We start from the raw sequence: 18,178 nt of genomic DNA, 5'->3' as shown, positions 1-18,178 counted from the left end.
TGCCAAGGACCACCGAACCATTCTTGAGGACCATGTGCATCCAATGGTTCAAACATTGTATCCTGAAGGTGGTGCCGTGTATCAGGATGACAATGCACCAATACACACAGCAAGACTGGTGAAAGATTGGTTTGATGAACATGAAAGTGAAGTTGAACATCTCCTATGGCCTGCACAGTCACCAGATCTAAATATTACTGAGCCACTTTAGGGTGTTTTGGAGGAGTGAGTCAGGAAACGTTTTCCTCCACCAGTATCACGTAGTGACCTGGCCACTATCCTGCAAGAAGAATGGCTTAAAATCCCTCTGACCACTGTGCAGGACTTGTAGATGTCATTCCCAAGATGAATTGACGCTGTATTGGCCGCAAAAGGAGGCCCTACACCATACTAATAAATTATTGTGGTCTAAAACCAGGTGTTTCAGTTTCATTGTCCAACCCCTGTATCTTTATTGACTGATTTGTCTTTCGGTTTCTTTGCAGGAGAGGAGACGAGTGTGTTCAAATGTTCAGTTTCACGTGACACAGAGTGCAGCCGCGTGGGGAAGCAGTCATTCATCATCACCTTAGGCTGCAACAGCGTCCTCCTGCAGTTCTCTTCGCCCGCAGGTACCCGACACACAACCAGATGAGAACCCTGTAACATGGTTCTCTAAATTCACTTGGCTTTACCTGTCAACAGTTATGGAAATATTTCATAGGTTAATTAAAATGATGTTGTTAAAACCTGCTTCCCAATTAAACCCACATGATGTCACAATGTTTGTGCTCTGCTTCAGACTTTCAGTCCTTCTATAACCTTCTGAAGAACTGTCGGGGGCATGCTGGCGAGTGCTCCGTCTTCAGTGAAAGAACAGAGGAGTCCTCTGCTGTACAGTATTTCCAGGTGAGGAGAACACAGCAGACTCCTCAAGATCGATGAGGTTTTTAGAAATGAGTACAGAAATTAGTCTTACCTGCTTGACAGTTTATAGTTTATTGGTCCATAGAATAGAAAGTCAGGACAAAGTTCGAGACTCTGGTTTACTCTCCAGATTTCTCTATCATGCTATTTTGTGTTCTCGCAAGATATGAAATTAGAAATATGTAATTGGGTTTGACTTACAAACATAAGCCATCTGTGTGTTTAAATTTTTCTGTAGCTGTCGTCAGTCATGGTTTAAGCAGAAAAGGTCATTCTCTTCAAGATTTTGCTGTTTGTCTTTCTAAATTCATCTCAGAACCACCAATTAGAACCAGGTTACTGACATCAGAGTGTGCTTGCACACAGCAAGTTCGCATCATCACGTGTCATTCTGTGTTGTCACCTTCCTGCACAACACATTTAGCATTCTGACAACCTCAGCTCTGGTTTTTTAGTGACAGACCAAGTCCACATGATACTGATATCCAAGGAAAGTGCCTCAGGCTTTTCTTTAAAATGTGACAATAAAATGTTTTTGGTCTGAGGGTGTAGAGGACTGCTGTGCATATGCATATTTGTATATGCATAGAGCTGGTTAGCAGGTGTTTTAGCACAGCACATAAAGAGCGCCACTTTTAAGCACTGCATTCTGGTGGTTAAACATTGCTACAGTTCTATCTTCAAGTGCCTCGGTTTGGATGCTCTTCTTTGGTTCTTCCCAGTGACCAGCATCCATCGTTTTGGTTGTTTCAGTAAAATGAAAGTAATTCCTCGGCTTAGAGTGCCCTTCCAAAATTTTCATACCACTTGAACCTCTTCACATTTCTTCTTGGGGTGGCAATCTTTAGTCTCTTCAATTTAATTAATTATGATTCAAAAGGGTATGATACGATTGTATACCGATTTTTGATATTAATCAGAGAAGCAGCCAAAAGACCTCTGGAGTAACTGCAGTGATCGACAGCTCAGGTCTGGAGAATGTTGACAGGACCACTATGAGTTATATACTCCACAAATGTTTTAAGAGACACAGAAAACAAGTATTGGCTTGGCTCAGATGGAGCCAAAATGGAACCTTTTGGATGACTTGCAAAGCGCTATTAGTAGTTAAAACATAACATGCACACACCCCTGAACACACCACTCCGGCCATAAAACATGGTGACGGCAGCATCATGTTGTGGGGATGCTTTTTGTTTAGCGTGGACGGGTAAGCTGAGAAGTTGATAAGATTACTGGCGCTAAATCCAGAACAATCCTGGAAGAAAACACATTAGAGGCTTCAGAACACCGGGGTGGAGCTTCACCTTGAACTGAAATCAAGGCTGTTCTGGTGAAATATTTCTGTTTATGCTGAAAATGTTTCTTTGTTGTTCCAACAGTTTTACGGCTACCTCTCCCAGCAACAGAACATGATGCAGGACTATGTTCGGACAGGGACGTACCAACGGGCTATTCTCCAGAACCACACTGACTTTAAGGACAAGGTAACCTCCTGACATAGCTGACCTGTCAGTTATTTCACTCAAACATACACAGAAAATTCAGCTTTTTCAGTTAGGAATGAATATACAGTAAAACACAAAAAAGTGAAATGTTGATGGAAGCTAAGATATTCTGTAGATATGTACAATGACTTTCAGAAGTCATCTTTAAAGTCAAATTGATCTCCTTTAAGTAGAGGGGGTAAAGGGCTTACGTTTGTGGGAATGTGTCAAACACAATGCCGGACATTGGTCTAGAACAATAATTTAAATAGTTGCTGGCTGTGACAATGAGTCTTTTTCTTTCTGTTCTCCAGGTGGTACTGGATGTGGGATGTGGATCAGGAATCCTCTCTTTCTTTGCTGCCCAAGCTGGAGCCAGGAAGGTGTACGCAGTGGAGGCCAGCACCATGGCACAGCATGCTGAGGTCCTTACAAATATATACAAGCAATTTACCTTTAAATACCTTGCGACATGATCCCTGGCTGCTCAAACTGGCTCTAGGGACGTGGAATGCCACCTCGCTGGGGGGAAGGAACTTGAGCTTGTGGGGGAGGTAGAGAGATACCTGCTAGCAATAGTTGGGCTCACCTCCATGCACAGCCTCGGCTCTGGAACCCAGCTCTTCAAGAAATGTTGGTTCGCTTCTGTTCTGGAGTGGCGCGCTGGGAGAGGCAGCCACTGGGTGGATTTGCTTGTCGCCCTCAGCTAAGCTGTCTCGTGTTGGGGTTTACCCCAATGAATAAGAGGATTAAATCCCTGCACCTTCAGGTTGGGGAGAGGTCTGTGACCACTGTTTCAGCCCACGGTCTGAGTAGCGGTCGCGGAGTGCCCTGCCTTCTTGGCGTCCCTGTTGCTGGATGGCACCCCTCTCGGGGACACCGCCATTCTGCTGGGGGACTTCAACACCCACTTGGGAAACAACAATGACACGGAGGGGTGTGATGGGAGGCATGGCCTCCCCAGTCTGAACCTGAGTGGTGTTTCATTGTCGGACTTCTGTGCCAGTCACAGATTGTCCATAATGAACATCATGTTCAGGCATAAGGGTGTTTATCACTGCATTTGGCACCAGAACACACTAGGCCAGAGGTTGATGGTGGACTTTGTAGCAGTGTCTTCTGACATTCAGCCGTGTGTTTTGGACACTCTGGTGAAGGGAGGGGCTGAGATGTCTACCAATCACCACCTAGTGGGGAGTTGGTTCCGCTGGCAGTGAAGGAAGCCATCCAGACTCTGTCGGCCCAACTGTGTAGTGCGGGTCTGCTGGGAACGTTGCCTGTCAAGCTCAGAAAGGAGTTCTTTCGAGCCTTGCCTTAGGGCGGTTTGCAGCTGAGTGCGAAGCATCGGAAATGACAATCAGCTCCTCCAAGTCCTAGGCCATGGTTCTTGACTTGAAACGGGTGGCTTGCCCTCTTTAGGTCAGTGGGTAGTTCCTGCCTTAAGTGGAGGAGTTTTAGAATCTCAGGGTCTTGTTCACAAGTGAGAGAAGAATGAAGCGAGAGAGCCACAGTAATGCTGTGCTGGGTCATAACCAAAAGAAGGAGATCTCAAATACAAGTGGCTAAAATGTTCTAGTTTTATGTCCCTTTGCCACTGGCTCAATTTCAACTCTACTCAACTCCACTCTGCTCACTTTGTGTGAGTTTCATTACTGATTTTCCGTACCAGTAACTAGTTTTTCAGTCCTAGCTCCTGAGCAGGTATGACCAGTGCTGAGTAGGGAATACATGTGACATGAACAGACTGCTGTTCACAAATTGGCCCTGGAAGAAGAAGGAATGATGAGGTTTTCGCTGAGATAGTGCAGGAAAAAGTTAATAAAACTCGAGCGACTGTAATAATATCAATGACCCCAATGGATGGAGCAGATCATACCGAAATATAATTTTACTTTTTACAAATATTAAAGGCCTGAAGGCTAAAGAAAAAGGACACATCCTTTCTGAATTACACGCATGTTGCACGCTGTAGCTTTTTAATATCTTTAACCAGCTGATCACACATAAAATCAGCTGTTCAGACAATACCACCATGAAACGGCGTGTTTGGTTTGGAAATGTATTCATGATCTTAAAGCGAACCAGCGTCTGCAGGAGGAGGGAGCAGGCAGAGAATAGCTGCCTGTAATCAGACTGCCTGCCTCTGATCAAACGGGAGGAAGTCCCGCTGTATCCGCTGAACGCAAATATCCAAAATCCAACCTGAAATTAACGTCACAATAGGTGCTTCAACCCACCTTAATTAAATCATAGAATCATTAGCATGACTCTGGAGAACTTGACTGCATACTGAGGAGGTCATTCAGCCCTTTGATTCAGGTGTGTTGGACCAGGGACACATCTAAAAATTAGCAGGACACCAACCCTCTGAGACTGAAGTTTGATCCCCCTGTTCTAAACGGACCTGTTAAGGGTCCCTGGTAAATTTGTTATAAACTAATGCTTAAAGTAAGATATTTTTCCTCCCCCCATTGAATAAATGTACTAAATTTTTAATGGACTGTTCTAAAATCTTAATGTGAGATTATGGTGCTGCAGTAAAATATGCATCTTGAGAGGTTCTCAGATCATCTGTGTCAGACCTTGCTTTCTGTCAATGGAATCTGATACAGGCTCAATACACACATCCGTGAGGAACTTTGACTCATCAGTCTCAAGCTGCCACCTGCTGTTTTCTGCATCATTGAGTTGCCAGGCCTGCTTTCTGTGTCAGTAGTATGACTTGTTTTCATTTTGCCTGTGTAAACCACTTCTTACCAGACCTAATTGGACAAAACGACACAAGTACCTGGGTCTCAGAACTTTCTCAGAGTTCTGTACTGATGGTACTCCTGCACATTTTCCAAGTTTAAGGGTAAATGTGGTCCTTTTCTATTAATCTGTGCAAGACCACTGAAAGTACACTGGACAGCTTTGTTATTCTTCAGTGGAGCTTGAAGAGCACATCTGGAAACTCCAGGCTGCTTGGGGAATCCTGACTGAGATCGCTTTCCTTGTTGCTGTACCCAGCCTGTGACATTAACCTGTTTTCTGACCTGAGGAACCGAGTCTGCTTGTTGCTCACTACATGTTTCAACTTAGAAACATGATGACCATTGGTACCTGTTCGGTATATCAGAGTATTCATACACTCAACTAACCATACAAGAATTGTCTTTGTGCAAATGTAACATGTAAAATTAATGACGACGGGGTTTGGTCACACTGAATTTGGATTTCATTTACATTTTTCTTCTTTAGCTTACTTTGTGTAGATAAGAAAACAGTATTTAATCTTGAAATTACGTCCTTACTTCAGAGATGAAGCCATCAGTTTTTGTGGCTGATTTCTTCAAATTCTAAGCAGCCAATATTAATTTAAATATTTATTGAGCAACTATAAATACAAGAAACTATTTTTCTACCTTCAACATCAACTGAAAACTGAACTGTGCTAATAATAAAAGGTTAGTTGTAACACACTGATTTCTCCAACACTGCCACAGCTTATGGAGCTGTTTTCTCTGCATTACACAAAATCTACATGTATTAAATATCTCTACATTATGGTACAGATGTCTCTTTAAAAAAAAAATCAAAATTATTACAGGATGACTAATGCTGCGTTCCATTACCTTTGGAAGTCAGAACTAGGAAGTCAGAGTTTACTTCATTTGAGTTGTAGTGTTCCATTTTCATGCTCGTTTTCGATTGTATTGCTAGAAACTAGAACAGCAGTCTTACAACAATAACAATGACAACAACTGTTCTATGCGGTATTTCGTGGATATAAACAGAATACTGAAAAGTAGTACATGTACGACTAAATGTTGCTGAAATAATAAGAACTGCTGAAAACAGTCACAGTAAGGATGTTTTACTACTGTTGATGTAAGTAGCCGCCATCTTGAATGTGGAAGTCAGGTAAAGTTTTGTTGCCCAGACTTTCTGACATGTTTTTTGGGGAGCATTCCAGTTGAAATTTTGAACTTGGACTTAAAAAAAAGCATTTAGCACAATCACTTGTATGTATTTCTTGTAGAGTTAGCTGAACCCGCCTTTAACTATGAATTCCTAAAGATTGCCATCTTTTCTGAATCAATCATGTTCCAAGAGAGACAGGATTGGGCTCTGCACAAAGCTAAAACAGCAGATCAATAATCACTGATCAGAAAAGCCTCAGAGTTTTTACTTTGACTGATCATCAATCAGGGCCAGTCAAGTGCAGAATAACTCAATCCATGTCAGTTTTATGGTGTATATACCTTATACATGATACTACAATTTCATGAGAATTTGGCTTGGGATCAACTGGGAGTATTTGTTTTTTGCCCTGCAGGTTCTAGTGAACAGCAACCGTCTAAGTGAACGTGTGGTCGTCATCCCTGGGAAGGTGGAGGAGGTGTCTCTGTCTGAGCAAGTCGACATCATTATTTCAGAGCCCATGGGCTACATGCTGTTCAACGAGCGGATGCTGGAGAGCTACCTGCATGCCAAAAAGTTCCTCAAACCCAACGGTGAGGAGGTCGGGGACTCTGGATGATCTCAAAACACCTAAAATCCATTCTTAGACAGGTTTTGCACATCTGCATGTTTAAAAGCATTTGTTTGAATGTCATCTGCTCTGTGTGTGTGTTTCAGGTAAAATGTTCCCCACTATCGGAGACGTCCACCTGGCTCCCTTCACGGATGAGCAGCTCTACATGGAGCAGTTCACCAAGGCCAACTTCTGGTAAGGAGGAAAGAGAAACAATTTTAGACTGGTAGAAGTCAGACTCGACCGCTCAGACATTTTAGCTAAATTCTGAACTCAGAATTGGTTTATTAAAAACGAAAAGCTAGTTGATTTTGTCAGCATAAATCCTTGTTGAGTCAGCATGTGTCTTTGCTTAAAGGAGCCAGTCTTTGCAAAATTCACACACTTGTGTTATAGAACCTATTATTTGGAGATCAAGTCTAAGACACAATTCCTTGTTTCCTCTTTTCACTTTTTCTCTGTCAGCATTTTCCCGTTGCATAGCACAGCACTGGGGTGAGCAGTGGATTGTTTTTTACACAGTATGCAGATTATTATAGAAGTTCAGGCAGTGATGCTCCTCTCAGAAAAGTTTATGTTCTGCTTCTGTTTTTAAAGAAGTTAGGTGAGCCAAACAGCATTTACATGCTGTTTTTCCACAGTGTTGTGATGTAAATTGTTCTGTAGAGTTCTTTCTGGGCTCTGGAACATGTTGACCTATTGAACTAAACATTTAGAAATTCAGGGCACCTCCACAAATATTAGAATACATTGAAAATATGTCTAAAAGTCTATCTTGTATTACAGTGGTATAATCTTACACTGAAATATTTTAGAAACATCTAAACTTTAATTTGTTGAACTTTCATCTTTTAAATTTATTTAGTGGAGAAAAACACCTCTTTATTTATATGTTTATCTAGTTCAGTACATTTATAGAGACCCTAACAATTCCTCCGGAAAAGTATATGGAACCGAAGTAATTTTCCAATTTATCCTTTTCCTTGTGTGTGTCTTGCAACATGGATTACAAACTCAGTGTGTCTGAAAACACATACTTTAGCTCAGATGTATTTTCGTTTTGGATATGGTTTTAGGCTGCAAGGTGACGCAGTATTTAGCACTTGTTGCCTTGCAGCAAGAAGGTCCCTGGTTCAAATCCCGGCCTGGGGTCCTTCTGAATAGAGTTTGTATGTTCTCCCTCTGTGTGAGTTCTCTGAAGGTATTCCGGCTTCCTCCCACGGTCCAAAAACAGATGGTTATGTCAAATGGTTACTCTAAGTGTGTGTGTGTATGTGTGTGTGTGTGTGGGCTCCAGCGAGAGGACCAGAAAACGTTTTTAACCAACAAAGAGAGGCCAATTTTAGAAAGTGAAGACATTTTACTGGTCCTCACGTTTTCCATGCTGATTTTAGGTTGGTGGTTAGGTTTAGTACTAAGATATGAATTGAGTATAGGTTAGGTTTACGGTTAGTTATCCACTGATAATGGGTAGGTTTAGAATTAGGGTCAGGTTTAGGCCATAGACATGAATGGAACTTAATCAAAAGTCCTCATAAAGATGCAAGTACAAGGATGTGTGTGTTTGTGTGTGCATGGTTACTTGTTCTTTGTGTCTCTGTGTTGCCCTGTGATGGACTGGTGACCTGTCCAGGGTGTACCCTGCCTCTTGTACAATCACTGCCGGTGTTGGGCACCAGTCCCCCAACGACCCTGCTTAAATAACAGGGTATAGAAGATGGAGGAAAGGATGATATGTTTGGTTTAAAAAAAATAGTTGTATTATAATTAATACTTGGGTTATAATTGCATGAATATTTCATTCCAGTAACTTGAAGAACATTACTTTTCCATTTTCAGTGATGGAAAGAAAAATGTTTTATGGGCAATGGGTGTTGAAGTGTGCGTGATCTAAAGTCTAGATCTGTCTTTGTTCACCCCCTCTCAGGTATCAGCCCTCCTTCCACGGTGTAGACCTCTCTGCTCTCAGAGGAGCTGCAGTGGACGAGTACTTCCGCCAGCCAATTGTGGTGTGTACCTCACTGAAAAACAGATTATTTTTGCTAATGTTCTCACGGTGCATTAGATGAACACAGGTCTGAGCTGTTCGTCATTCATACTAAACAGCACTAACCTAAGTGATGTAAGCTGTGTGAACAGGATTCGTTGATGTTTTTCCACTGCAGGACACGTTTGATATCCGCATTCTGATGGCCAAGTCAGTTAAATACACGGTGAACTTCTTGGAGGCCAAAGAGGAGGATCTCTATAGGTATGTGCACATTTTTCTGTCTCTGCAGATGTGTATGAATGTCTCCTTATGGACTCTTTGCTCTATAGGATAGAGATTCCTTTTAAGTTCCACATGATGCACTCAGGCCTTGTGCATGGCCTGGCCTTCTGGTTTGATGTGGCGTTTATGGGATCAGTGTAAGTGTTCTAACTGCAGACATGGGCTCTCTTTGAGTTGAACAAGATTCCAGATGTTTTCCTTTGTATGTCCTCCCTGTAGGATGACAGTATGGCTGTCCACGGCACCCACAGAGCCTCTCACCCATTGGTACCAGGTTCGTTGCCTGCTGCAGTCTCCCCTCTTTGCTAAAGCTGGGGACACACTGTCCGGCACTGCGCTGCTGGTGGCCAACAAAAGGTAGGTTAATTATGTATTTGCTCTATTTCTTGTCCCAACTGTTGTTCTTCAAGGCATAAAGAGTTCCTCAGTTCGAGACTCAATTGGTCTCCGAGGTGTTCAAAGATGACAAGTCATACTCAAGTGGCTTTTCTAATGTTTCTTATAATCCACTTTCTCCCCGCAGACAAAGCTACGACATCAGTATTGTTGCCCAGGTGGACCAGACCGGATCAAAGTCCAGCAACCTCCTGGACTTGAAGAACCCCTTTTTCAGGTGAGTTCATGTTCGGACTGCATCTGTTTGATATGGCTCTCATGGGACAAAATACACTAAGGAGTGCATTGTGTCTTTTGATTTTCAACAACGTTTGTTTCTGTATGTGCAGGTACACAGGCACCACCCCCAACCCCCCTCCTGGCTCACACTACACCTCCCCATCTGAGAACATGTGGAACACTGGGGCAGCCTACAGTATGAATCAGGGGATTGCTGTATCAGGTGAACATGGAAACTCTGAGATTAAAGATCCTTCATCTTTTTGTTCTTTTATCTGTCCTGTCTGACAGAGTAGCACTCAGAATTGTTGTCTGAGTGCCAAGAACAAACCGGACAGATATTTTTCACAAGTACAGTATTACAGCTAACGTTATAATGCTCAGCTTGATATATATAAAAGAAACTTCATTAGAAACTGTATTAGGATTATTTAAAAAACAATGGGCATGGATTAAAAAAAAGAAGAGAAGGTAGAGAGGTGGGGCAAAAAGTTAAAAAGGAGACATAAGAATAGAGGAGAGAAAGAAGGATAAATGGAATACAAGATAACACCCTAGAAGACGGCTTCTACACCTGCAGAACAAGAGAAAGAAGATATATCTGTGTATCTGTAAACACCTGTGGGTGTAAGTGTGAGCGTGCTTGTGTATATAAGGGTTTTCCATAAGAATTTTCCATAGTGGGTGTGATGGGCCACAGACCTGCCCCCCTGGACCCAACCAAGACAGACACGGACGAGATCTGAGCCACAGACACCCAAAGGTCCCCCAGAGCATGGGAGCCCCAGGAGTACCACCGCCCACCCAGAGTTCCACATTTGATGGAGGCCCTAAGATCCGTTATCTGAGTATAATGCATACCCATTTTCACTACCCACCCACATAATTCTGCAGAGAAAAAAAAAAATCCTCTCCCCCTATCTGTTCACCAGTCTATCCAGCCCCCACCCACCCCGAGGCTATTTTAAGGCTCTGGGCAGAACTTGAAACCCTCTCTCAGCTTTCTATCTGAATATGAAGGGCGAATGCTGCAGAGATCCACCCATCAAGGTTGTGGGATGATGGGAGTACCACAAAACCAGTTCACAAATAAACTGCCAAATTTACCCAGACGAAATATCAAACAGGAAACATACTTATTTGCAAAATTTTATGTAAATGCTCTTTGTAAATATTATATCCTGATTTGTTTATCATAACACCAAGCCTTTGCATAACATTTAATTTTGTTATTTTCATCTTGTTGCTGTTTCCTCCATCTTGCTTAATACAAGCAGGTTTAGTGTTTATGTTCATTGGCTGCTTCTTCTGTCACCAAACTCCTTGTCTCTGAATACTTTGTAGACAGGATCATTGGTGACAAGTTCCTAACATCAACCTGACCTTTACCAAGCATTGACCTCTTCGGTCACATTATTGGTTCCAGATTTTGCTTTGCTGCTGGGAACATTGGTTCATGTTTTAAAGCTGGATCAAATCCTGACTTGCCCACATTGATGGAATAAGAGTAAATATTAGGCATCTAAAGGGTTTATTCTCACATGAAGTCTTTCTAAAAACAGTTAGATGCAAGCTTGAAGTGAAATTACAAGTGAACATTTCACAATGAGGGATTTTAATAAACAGGTATCTGCAGATGCCCAGTCACGTTCCAGTACTTAACCAAAATATAAAAGTTAATTAGCTTTAGAGTGGAGTAAAATAACACTATATTTCACCAGTATTATATGGGATGTGGAGTGAGCCTATAGAGTTTTTTTTTACTTACTGTGTTGAGTTTATTTCTATTATGTCCATTGAGATAAGAGCAGCATTGATTTGTTTTAACATGTCACTCTAACCCTTTTTACACTCCAGCTGTACTCACAAACCATCATTCATTTCTACACTGTTAAGCAGCCCAGTAGGCACCTTGGGCTTTAGTGTCTTGTCTAGGGGATTGGAATGTGCTGTGAGGACGCTGGAATCAAAATCATACCCTGTCAATTACCAGACAAACCCTCTTCCAGCTGAGCCCGTCTGCCTCACCAACGATCCACATGCTTACAGGTCCTTCTCAAAAAATTAGCATATTGTGATAAAGTTCATTATTTTCCATAATGTCATGATGAAAATTTAACATTCATATATTTTAGATTCATTGCACACTAACTGAAATATTTCAGGTCTTTTATTGTCTTAATACGGATGATTTTGGCATACAGCTCATGAAAACCCAAAATTCCTATCTCACAAAATTAGCATATCATTAAAAGGGTCTCTAAACAAGCTATGAACCTAATCATCTGAATCAACGAGTTAACTCTAAACACCTGCAAAAGATTCCTGAGGCCTTTAAAACTCCCAGCCTGGTTCATCACTCAAAACCCCAATCATGGGTAAGACTGCCGACCTGACTGCTGTCCAGAAGGCCACTATTGACACCCTCAAGCAAGAGGGTAAGACACAGAAAGACATTTCTGAACGAATAGGCTGTTCCCAGAGTGCTGTATCAAGGCACCTCAGTGGGAAGTCTGTGGGAAGGAAAAAGTGTGGCAGAAAACGCTGCACAACGAGAAGAGGTGACCGGACCCTGAGGAAGATTGTGGAGAAGGGCCGATTCCAGACCTTGGGGGACCTGCGGAAGCAGTGGACTGAGTCTGGAGTAGAAACATCCAGAGCCAGGGCTTTATTTTCTCATTAAAAACTTGCCATGGTAATGTTATCTCCTTTCAGATTTTTACTGTATGTACAGTTTCAGAATACTACCTTTTGTGAGATCTCAGTGTGAAACTGGTTTAAGCCAGTTTTCTCAGGAAGAACTGTGTGAATGTAGACTAAATATGTGGTAAATGCTAACTGCTTTGTTTGCTCTTTGTCCCCATCAGGGATGCCAGCAGCTTATGACCTCAGCACAGTCATTGGCAGTGGCCCAGCAGTGTCTCACAACAACCTCATCCCTCTAGGTATGAAGCTCAGCCTCTCCACTTCTAATGTAGAGAAACACAAAAACTGCTCCTGAATTTTTGTTAAGCTGTTAGGAAGAAATTTTCTGTTTTTATGTCTGTTTGTTTGTGTCTTTATTGTCAGAAAAGAAAACTGGTTAATTTCCTTTGATATAGTTGAAGTGATAGAGATTAGATCACTATGAACATTTTGTCAGGGTCTATAATTGTTTTTATTTTACCTTTCAGATCTTCCCTTCAGTATATAATAGGTAGGAAGGGGGTTGAAGTCGACCTCTGATCCACTTGAGAGGGTCGCAGACCCACAACCATTAAGAGCTCTAAGGGTAAAATAGGATTGCAAAACATTTTTAAAGTAGTGATGTGATACAAGCGAAGGCAGCAGCTGGGGTCAGTGACTGCAGACAGGCACGAGACACAGGAGGATCTTCAACTTTCTGTCCTATCTAGGAAATACATTGATCAGCAGAATCTGACGCTGAGAAAATGTGGAGTATGTTCAGAACATTTTCTTGTATTTGAAGCACTGAATGCACAAGGACTAGATTCAGGGAAAATGCCTCAACATGTTGTTCAGGTGCTGTGATTTGTGAGCTTGTGTTCCACGAGCGCACACAATCCATCTCACAGTCTCGCCTTGAATGATGTGAGTGATCATTCCTATGCACTCCACAGCTAATGGGAGCTGTAAATATGATTGGAGCCACTGAAGGAGTGCACCCTGAATCAAACAGATCCCTGAGGTGACTTAGCAGGATAGTGTGATCAACCATATCAAAAGATCAACGGAGATCTAACAAAACAAGTTTAGAACATGTTACCACGTTGAAGAACAGGAGCAGGTCCTTGCAGAGCTCTAATGAAGCAGATTCTATAGTGGAATAGGTCCTGACACCTGAAAAGAATTTCTCCATAACATACTAGCATATGCTACCAAGTTGTCTTAGGTGGTGGCGTTGTTTAGGTTACCATAGCCACTACGTAGCATCTTGTGCCCACAAACAAAAAACAACATGCTCTAAGTTGGAATTGATTGCTTCATCTGACGGCTGTCCCTTCTGATTGGTCACAGTGAACACAGGGATTGTAAACCACACCCACTCGAGGATGGGCTCCATCATGAGCACAGGAATAGTTCAAGGTAACTGCCTGTACAGTAACCATCTCAGCGTGTATCATTCTTGGCAGTTGTGAAAGCAATGCTTTGTTCTCTGTTTTAGGAGCCACAACAGGCCAGTCAGGCCCCAGCAGCAGCGGTACTTACTATCCCATCACCAACCAGTTCACCATGGGGGGCGCTGCCATCTCCATGGCTTCACCTATGGTCATCCCCAGCAACACCATGCATTATGGCAGTTAAAATGAAGATCTTGTAAAGACATATTTGACCCTCGGCACCTCCCTGCATGACAGGAACTTCCCCCTTAACCCTCATGGACCCACCATCCACAACCAAAACCAGAAAACCAAAACTAGGGCTGTGCTGGCATTTCCCTGACCTTTTCACCGGCCTCTTTCCAGTTAAGTCCATCACTAGACAAACAGATGAACGCTTTGTATCCGTCCACTCTAGTCTTGCTGAAGGCTGAAGCTTCCTTTTGGTTCTCCCATTGGATTTTTAGGAGCTTTTCATCTCTAAGAAAGTTTTAAACACCTGTTGCTCCATGTGTATTGACTATAATTCAAGTCCATCCACACACTGTTCCTTCTTCCTCTTTTTTTCTTAAGTGTCTTGACCCTTTAAGTGTTTGTCTTCACCCGAGTATCAGCTGTTTGCTTGAAACCAGCATCATTCCGTTCTACCGCGCTCTACCCTGTACAGCAGGGACTCCCAACAACTCATCTGTGGGCTTCTGTCTTCCTCTTCACATTGTAGATCCACGTTTAAAGGCCTGACCTCTCTTTCAAGGTGAATAAAGTAGCACTCTTGTGTGCTAACCTTCCAGTCAGGTTCTCACTTTTAGGTTTGTTTTTCAAAGAAAACCACCACACTGAAGTACATCTCATGTAAAATTTGAAACATCAGCTTTTAGGAGACATGCTGGTCACCTTCCATGCTGACTGATGGTATCATACTTGTGATGATTTGTGTCTGCGGTAAGTTTAAGGTCTATGTGCTTAGGCAGATGTTCAGTGTATTTGAAGAAGCTGGCAGTGTATTGCTATACTGATGTTACCACAGTTTAACATGAATCTGCTACAAATGTTCCTCTTGATTCACAAGCTAGGTAATGTTAGGTAGTTTATTTGTATCAAATTTAAAATGTTTACCTTGAAAAAGTAGTTTTTATATATCCACCCACATAATATAACTTTAGGAAGGAATACTCTCCAAGCTATCTTTACATGCACTCTTAACCAACAACAGCAGGGGGCAGTGTTGAACAGCTATTTTCATACTGACACAAACAGCAGAAAATGGTCATTCTGTCCTGTTTCTAATTTTAAACTCTAAGACGATGGGTTGTAAAGTTAGTGTGCTAATGGTAACCAAATGATCTAGAAAGAAACCTTTGAATAAAGGAATAGAGACTGTGTTTTGGCTCCTTGCTGAACTGTGATCACTGGCTCACCTGATAAACTGCCTCCACTTATGGTGAGTGTAGCTTTACAGGCTCAAGATTTTTTGCAATTTGCAGGTTTAAAGTATGATGATTTACAAGTTGGCCAATATGTCACATAGAGCTGCTATTAAATGGTCTGGCAGCCATTTAGATACAGGCAGCTGAGAGATGCAGGATATTTAAAGATTTTATTCCGCTTAAATACTCAACATGGAAGGTGATTAAAGTGACACTCTGCTGAAACATTTAGTCAAGCCTAGAAGTGGGTTCATATAGCTTTCTGCTCCTCCAAGCATCTCTGTGTGTTCTTGCCTGAGAGGATGTAGCTTCATCCTAGCTCTGTTTGAGGAAAAAGCTAGAAGAGCAACCCAGAAGGAAGCAATCAACTGGAACCATGGCAGAAATGGCGGCTCCTCTCTCATGCTTATATGTTTTCCTGCTTCAGAATTTCCTGAGACTGTCAAAATGACTTTTATGTCCAGGCTTTGGAGACTGAGCTCCTCCAACCGCCTCCCTCCTCATCCGTTCACTTACCTTTGACCATCAGCATATCACTGTTGTATACACAGCCTCCATCCACATCTACTTTTATCATTAAAGGAAGGAGAGAGACTGACACTTTTATGCATTACTTTTGGTGTCACAACTATTGGAACTTGATTTTGCAAGTTTTAGGAGAGCTTAGGAAAATATGTCTTAGTGGGAACTATTTTTTTGGGATTCTTTTTTTCTTTCACAAGAAAATAAAAAAATAAATTAAATGTGGAGATGTTCCAACCCATTCTGGAATCCTGGAATGTTGTAGTACTTTAGTTTGTTCTTTCCTCTTTGTAATATAGACTGTGAACACAGCAGATGTTTTTCCATGTGTGTGTGGTAGTTAGCCTATAGTCATACTGTCCCTTTCATCGTGGTATCATGCTCTGTATGCAGGTAATGGCATCCACTGTTGATCATGAAACAGTGTAAAGGATTACTGTCATTTGTGTGTGTTAACCAATGAGAAATAACATCTTTGACGCTGTCTGACACTGACTTTTCTGCTCAAAGAACTGCTTTAAACAGTCCTAAAGGTGGCAGTGTTCACCCACTTCACACTGTTATGGAATTCTTCACTACTCTAACTACTGCCTGACACCAGATCCAGCTGCAAATCAACTGTAAGCTATCAAATATTTAGTAACACAAACAAATATCACATGACTCAAGGGTTCACAAAGCAAATCAAATCGGAGTAAGAAAGGAAGGGATTCAAGTTACTTTGAACATGGTTGGTACCAAATGTGTTGATTTGAGTTTGAGAAACTGCTGACTTGCTGGGATTTTCACACACAACCATCTCTGTCAATGGAGAATGGGCAGACTCAAATAGACTGGTTACAACCAGGTTGTTTAACCCTAGAAAGTACTTTGACAGCCTCTGCACATGCTGCGCCTGTTCCACAAACTGAGCCACCCAGCACACCCACATGCAGAAGCAGATTGGCAACAGCAGCAGAAGGCCATACCAGGTGCAAATCCTGTCAGCTAAAACAAGAAAGTCATGATACAGCCACACAGACTGGGCAGAACTGGACAATAACATTGATAAAATGTTTTCTGGTCTGATGAGTCACAATCTAAGCTGAAATAGTGAGATGGTAAAGCCAGACTTTGACATGTTTATACAGCATGAAATGCTCAGATCTGTCCAACCATGTGTTAACAGTTCAGACTAGTGGTGGTGCTATAATGATGTGGGAATATGTTCTTGGCACACTTTGGATGCCTTTGTACCAGTTTAGTATTGTTTAAACAAAGCCAGCTTGGCTCAGAATAATGATTGTTTGCACAAACAAAGAATATTACTTTGGTTTTAAGCACTCACAGCATTCAAACATTTAGTACAAGTATATAAACTTTAGAGGAAATAAAGATAAAGGAACTGTATCTACATGTATTGCTGCTTAACAACTCCTTCCTTTCATCAGTGTACCCATCTTCTGATGTCTGTTTCCAGCAGGGTGATCCACCATGTCACAGAGCTCAAATCTTCTCAAACTGCTTTCTTAAACATGGCAATGAATTTATTCTGATGGCTGCCCCTGTCATCAGAACTCTACCCAATAGAGCTGCTTTGGGATGTGGTGATTTTCATCATAGATGCAACTGTGATGGTATGTCAGTATGGCTCAGAATCTCACGTTGTTGAATCTGTTTCATGAAGAATTCAGGCTAATCTGTAGAGGTAGAGGCAAACTGGGTCCAGCCTGGAACTAGCATGTGTACCTAACAAACAGGCTGCTGACGTTAATTTGGTTGAAAAGTGCCAGTGCTAATTTTCCACACATGGGGAAAAAATTCTGCCATACTGATGTTTCTAAAGTTGCATTTGAGTGAACCTCGTGAGTTTTGGAACAACAGCCTTTGGAGCCAAGACAGAACAAAGATCGTTTTGTCCATAAAGCAAAAAAACAAGGAGCATCTCTACAGAAACACCAAACTGATAAGCATAGTAGTGGAAGGATGATGATATGGACTGGACTTACATCCACTGGACAGGGGGATCTCTGTCTGCTTACCAAAGAATCCTGGAGTCAAATGTGAGGCCATCTGTCTGACATTCAGGGTGTCTTGATCCATATTGGCTTTATGAGTATAATACAACTTAATGATTAACAGGATGGGTGGGTGTGTCAGTAACTTTTATTAGAGGTCATTAAAGGTTCAGTTAGCTTTTTCCTAAATTTTGGGATCATCTTGTTGCTAAAATGTCAACAGAACAAAGATCCTAAACACAGAAGTAAATCTATAACAGAATGGCTGAAAAGGCAACAAAAAAAAAAAAGGCCTACTGAGATGAAGTCCAGACCTCAGTCTGGTTGAAGTGCTGT

At 41.9% G+C, this 18,178-nt stretch overlaps 1 protein-coding gene across 1 annotated transcript in view; it reads left to right on the top strand.

The window, feature by feature from the left end:
* Positions 1-17,234, top strand: part of LOC124864731 (histone-arginine methyltransferase CARM1) — a 42,063-nt gene extending 24,829 nt beyond the window's left edge. The window contains exons 2-16 of the mRNA XM_047359607.1: positions 486-611; positions 782-888; positions 2,289-2,393; positions 2,708-2,818; positions 6,712-6,889; positions 7,014-7,104; positions 8,837-8,918; positions 9,075-9,160; positions 9,229-9,318; positions 9,401-9,538; positions 9,705-9,794; positions 9,907-10,019; positions 12,664-12,741; positions 13,814-13,882; positions 13,962-17,234. Coding sequence (XP_047215563.1) covers positions 486-611; positions 782-888; positions 2,289-2,393; positions 2,708-2,818; positions 6,712-6,889; positions 7,014-7,104; positions 8,837-8,918; positions 9,075-9,160; positions 9,229-9,318; positions 9,401-9,538; positions 9,705-9,794; positions 9,907-10,019; positions 12,664-12,741; positions 13,814-13,882; positions 13,962-14,101 — 1,604 coding nt within the window. The 3' untranslated portion in view covers positions 14,102-17,234. The remainder of the gene's footprint in view (positions 1-485; positions 612-781; positions 889-2,288; positions 2,394-2,707; positions 2,819-6,711; positions 6,890-7,013; positions 7,105-8,836; positions 8,919-9,074; positions 9,161-9,228; positions 9,319-9,400; positions 9,539-9,704; positions 9,795-9,906; positions 10,020-12,663; positions 12,742-13,813; positions 13,883-13,961) is intronic.
* Positions 17,235-18,178: the final 944 nt, after the last annotated feature.

Source organism: Girardinichthys multiradiatus, chromosome Y (genome assembly GCF_021462225.1).
Source record: "Girardinichthys multiradiatus isolate DD_20200921_A chromosome Y, DD_fGirMul_XY1, whole genome shotgun sequence".
Classification (NCBI taxonomy): domain Eukaryota; kingdom Metazoa; phylum Chordata; class Actinopteri; order Cyprinodontiformes; family Goodeidae; genus Girardinichthys; species Girardinichthys multiradiatus.
Note: the sequence above shows the minus strand (reverse complement) of the source record. Positions and strands in the feature narration are given on the sequence as shown.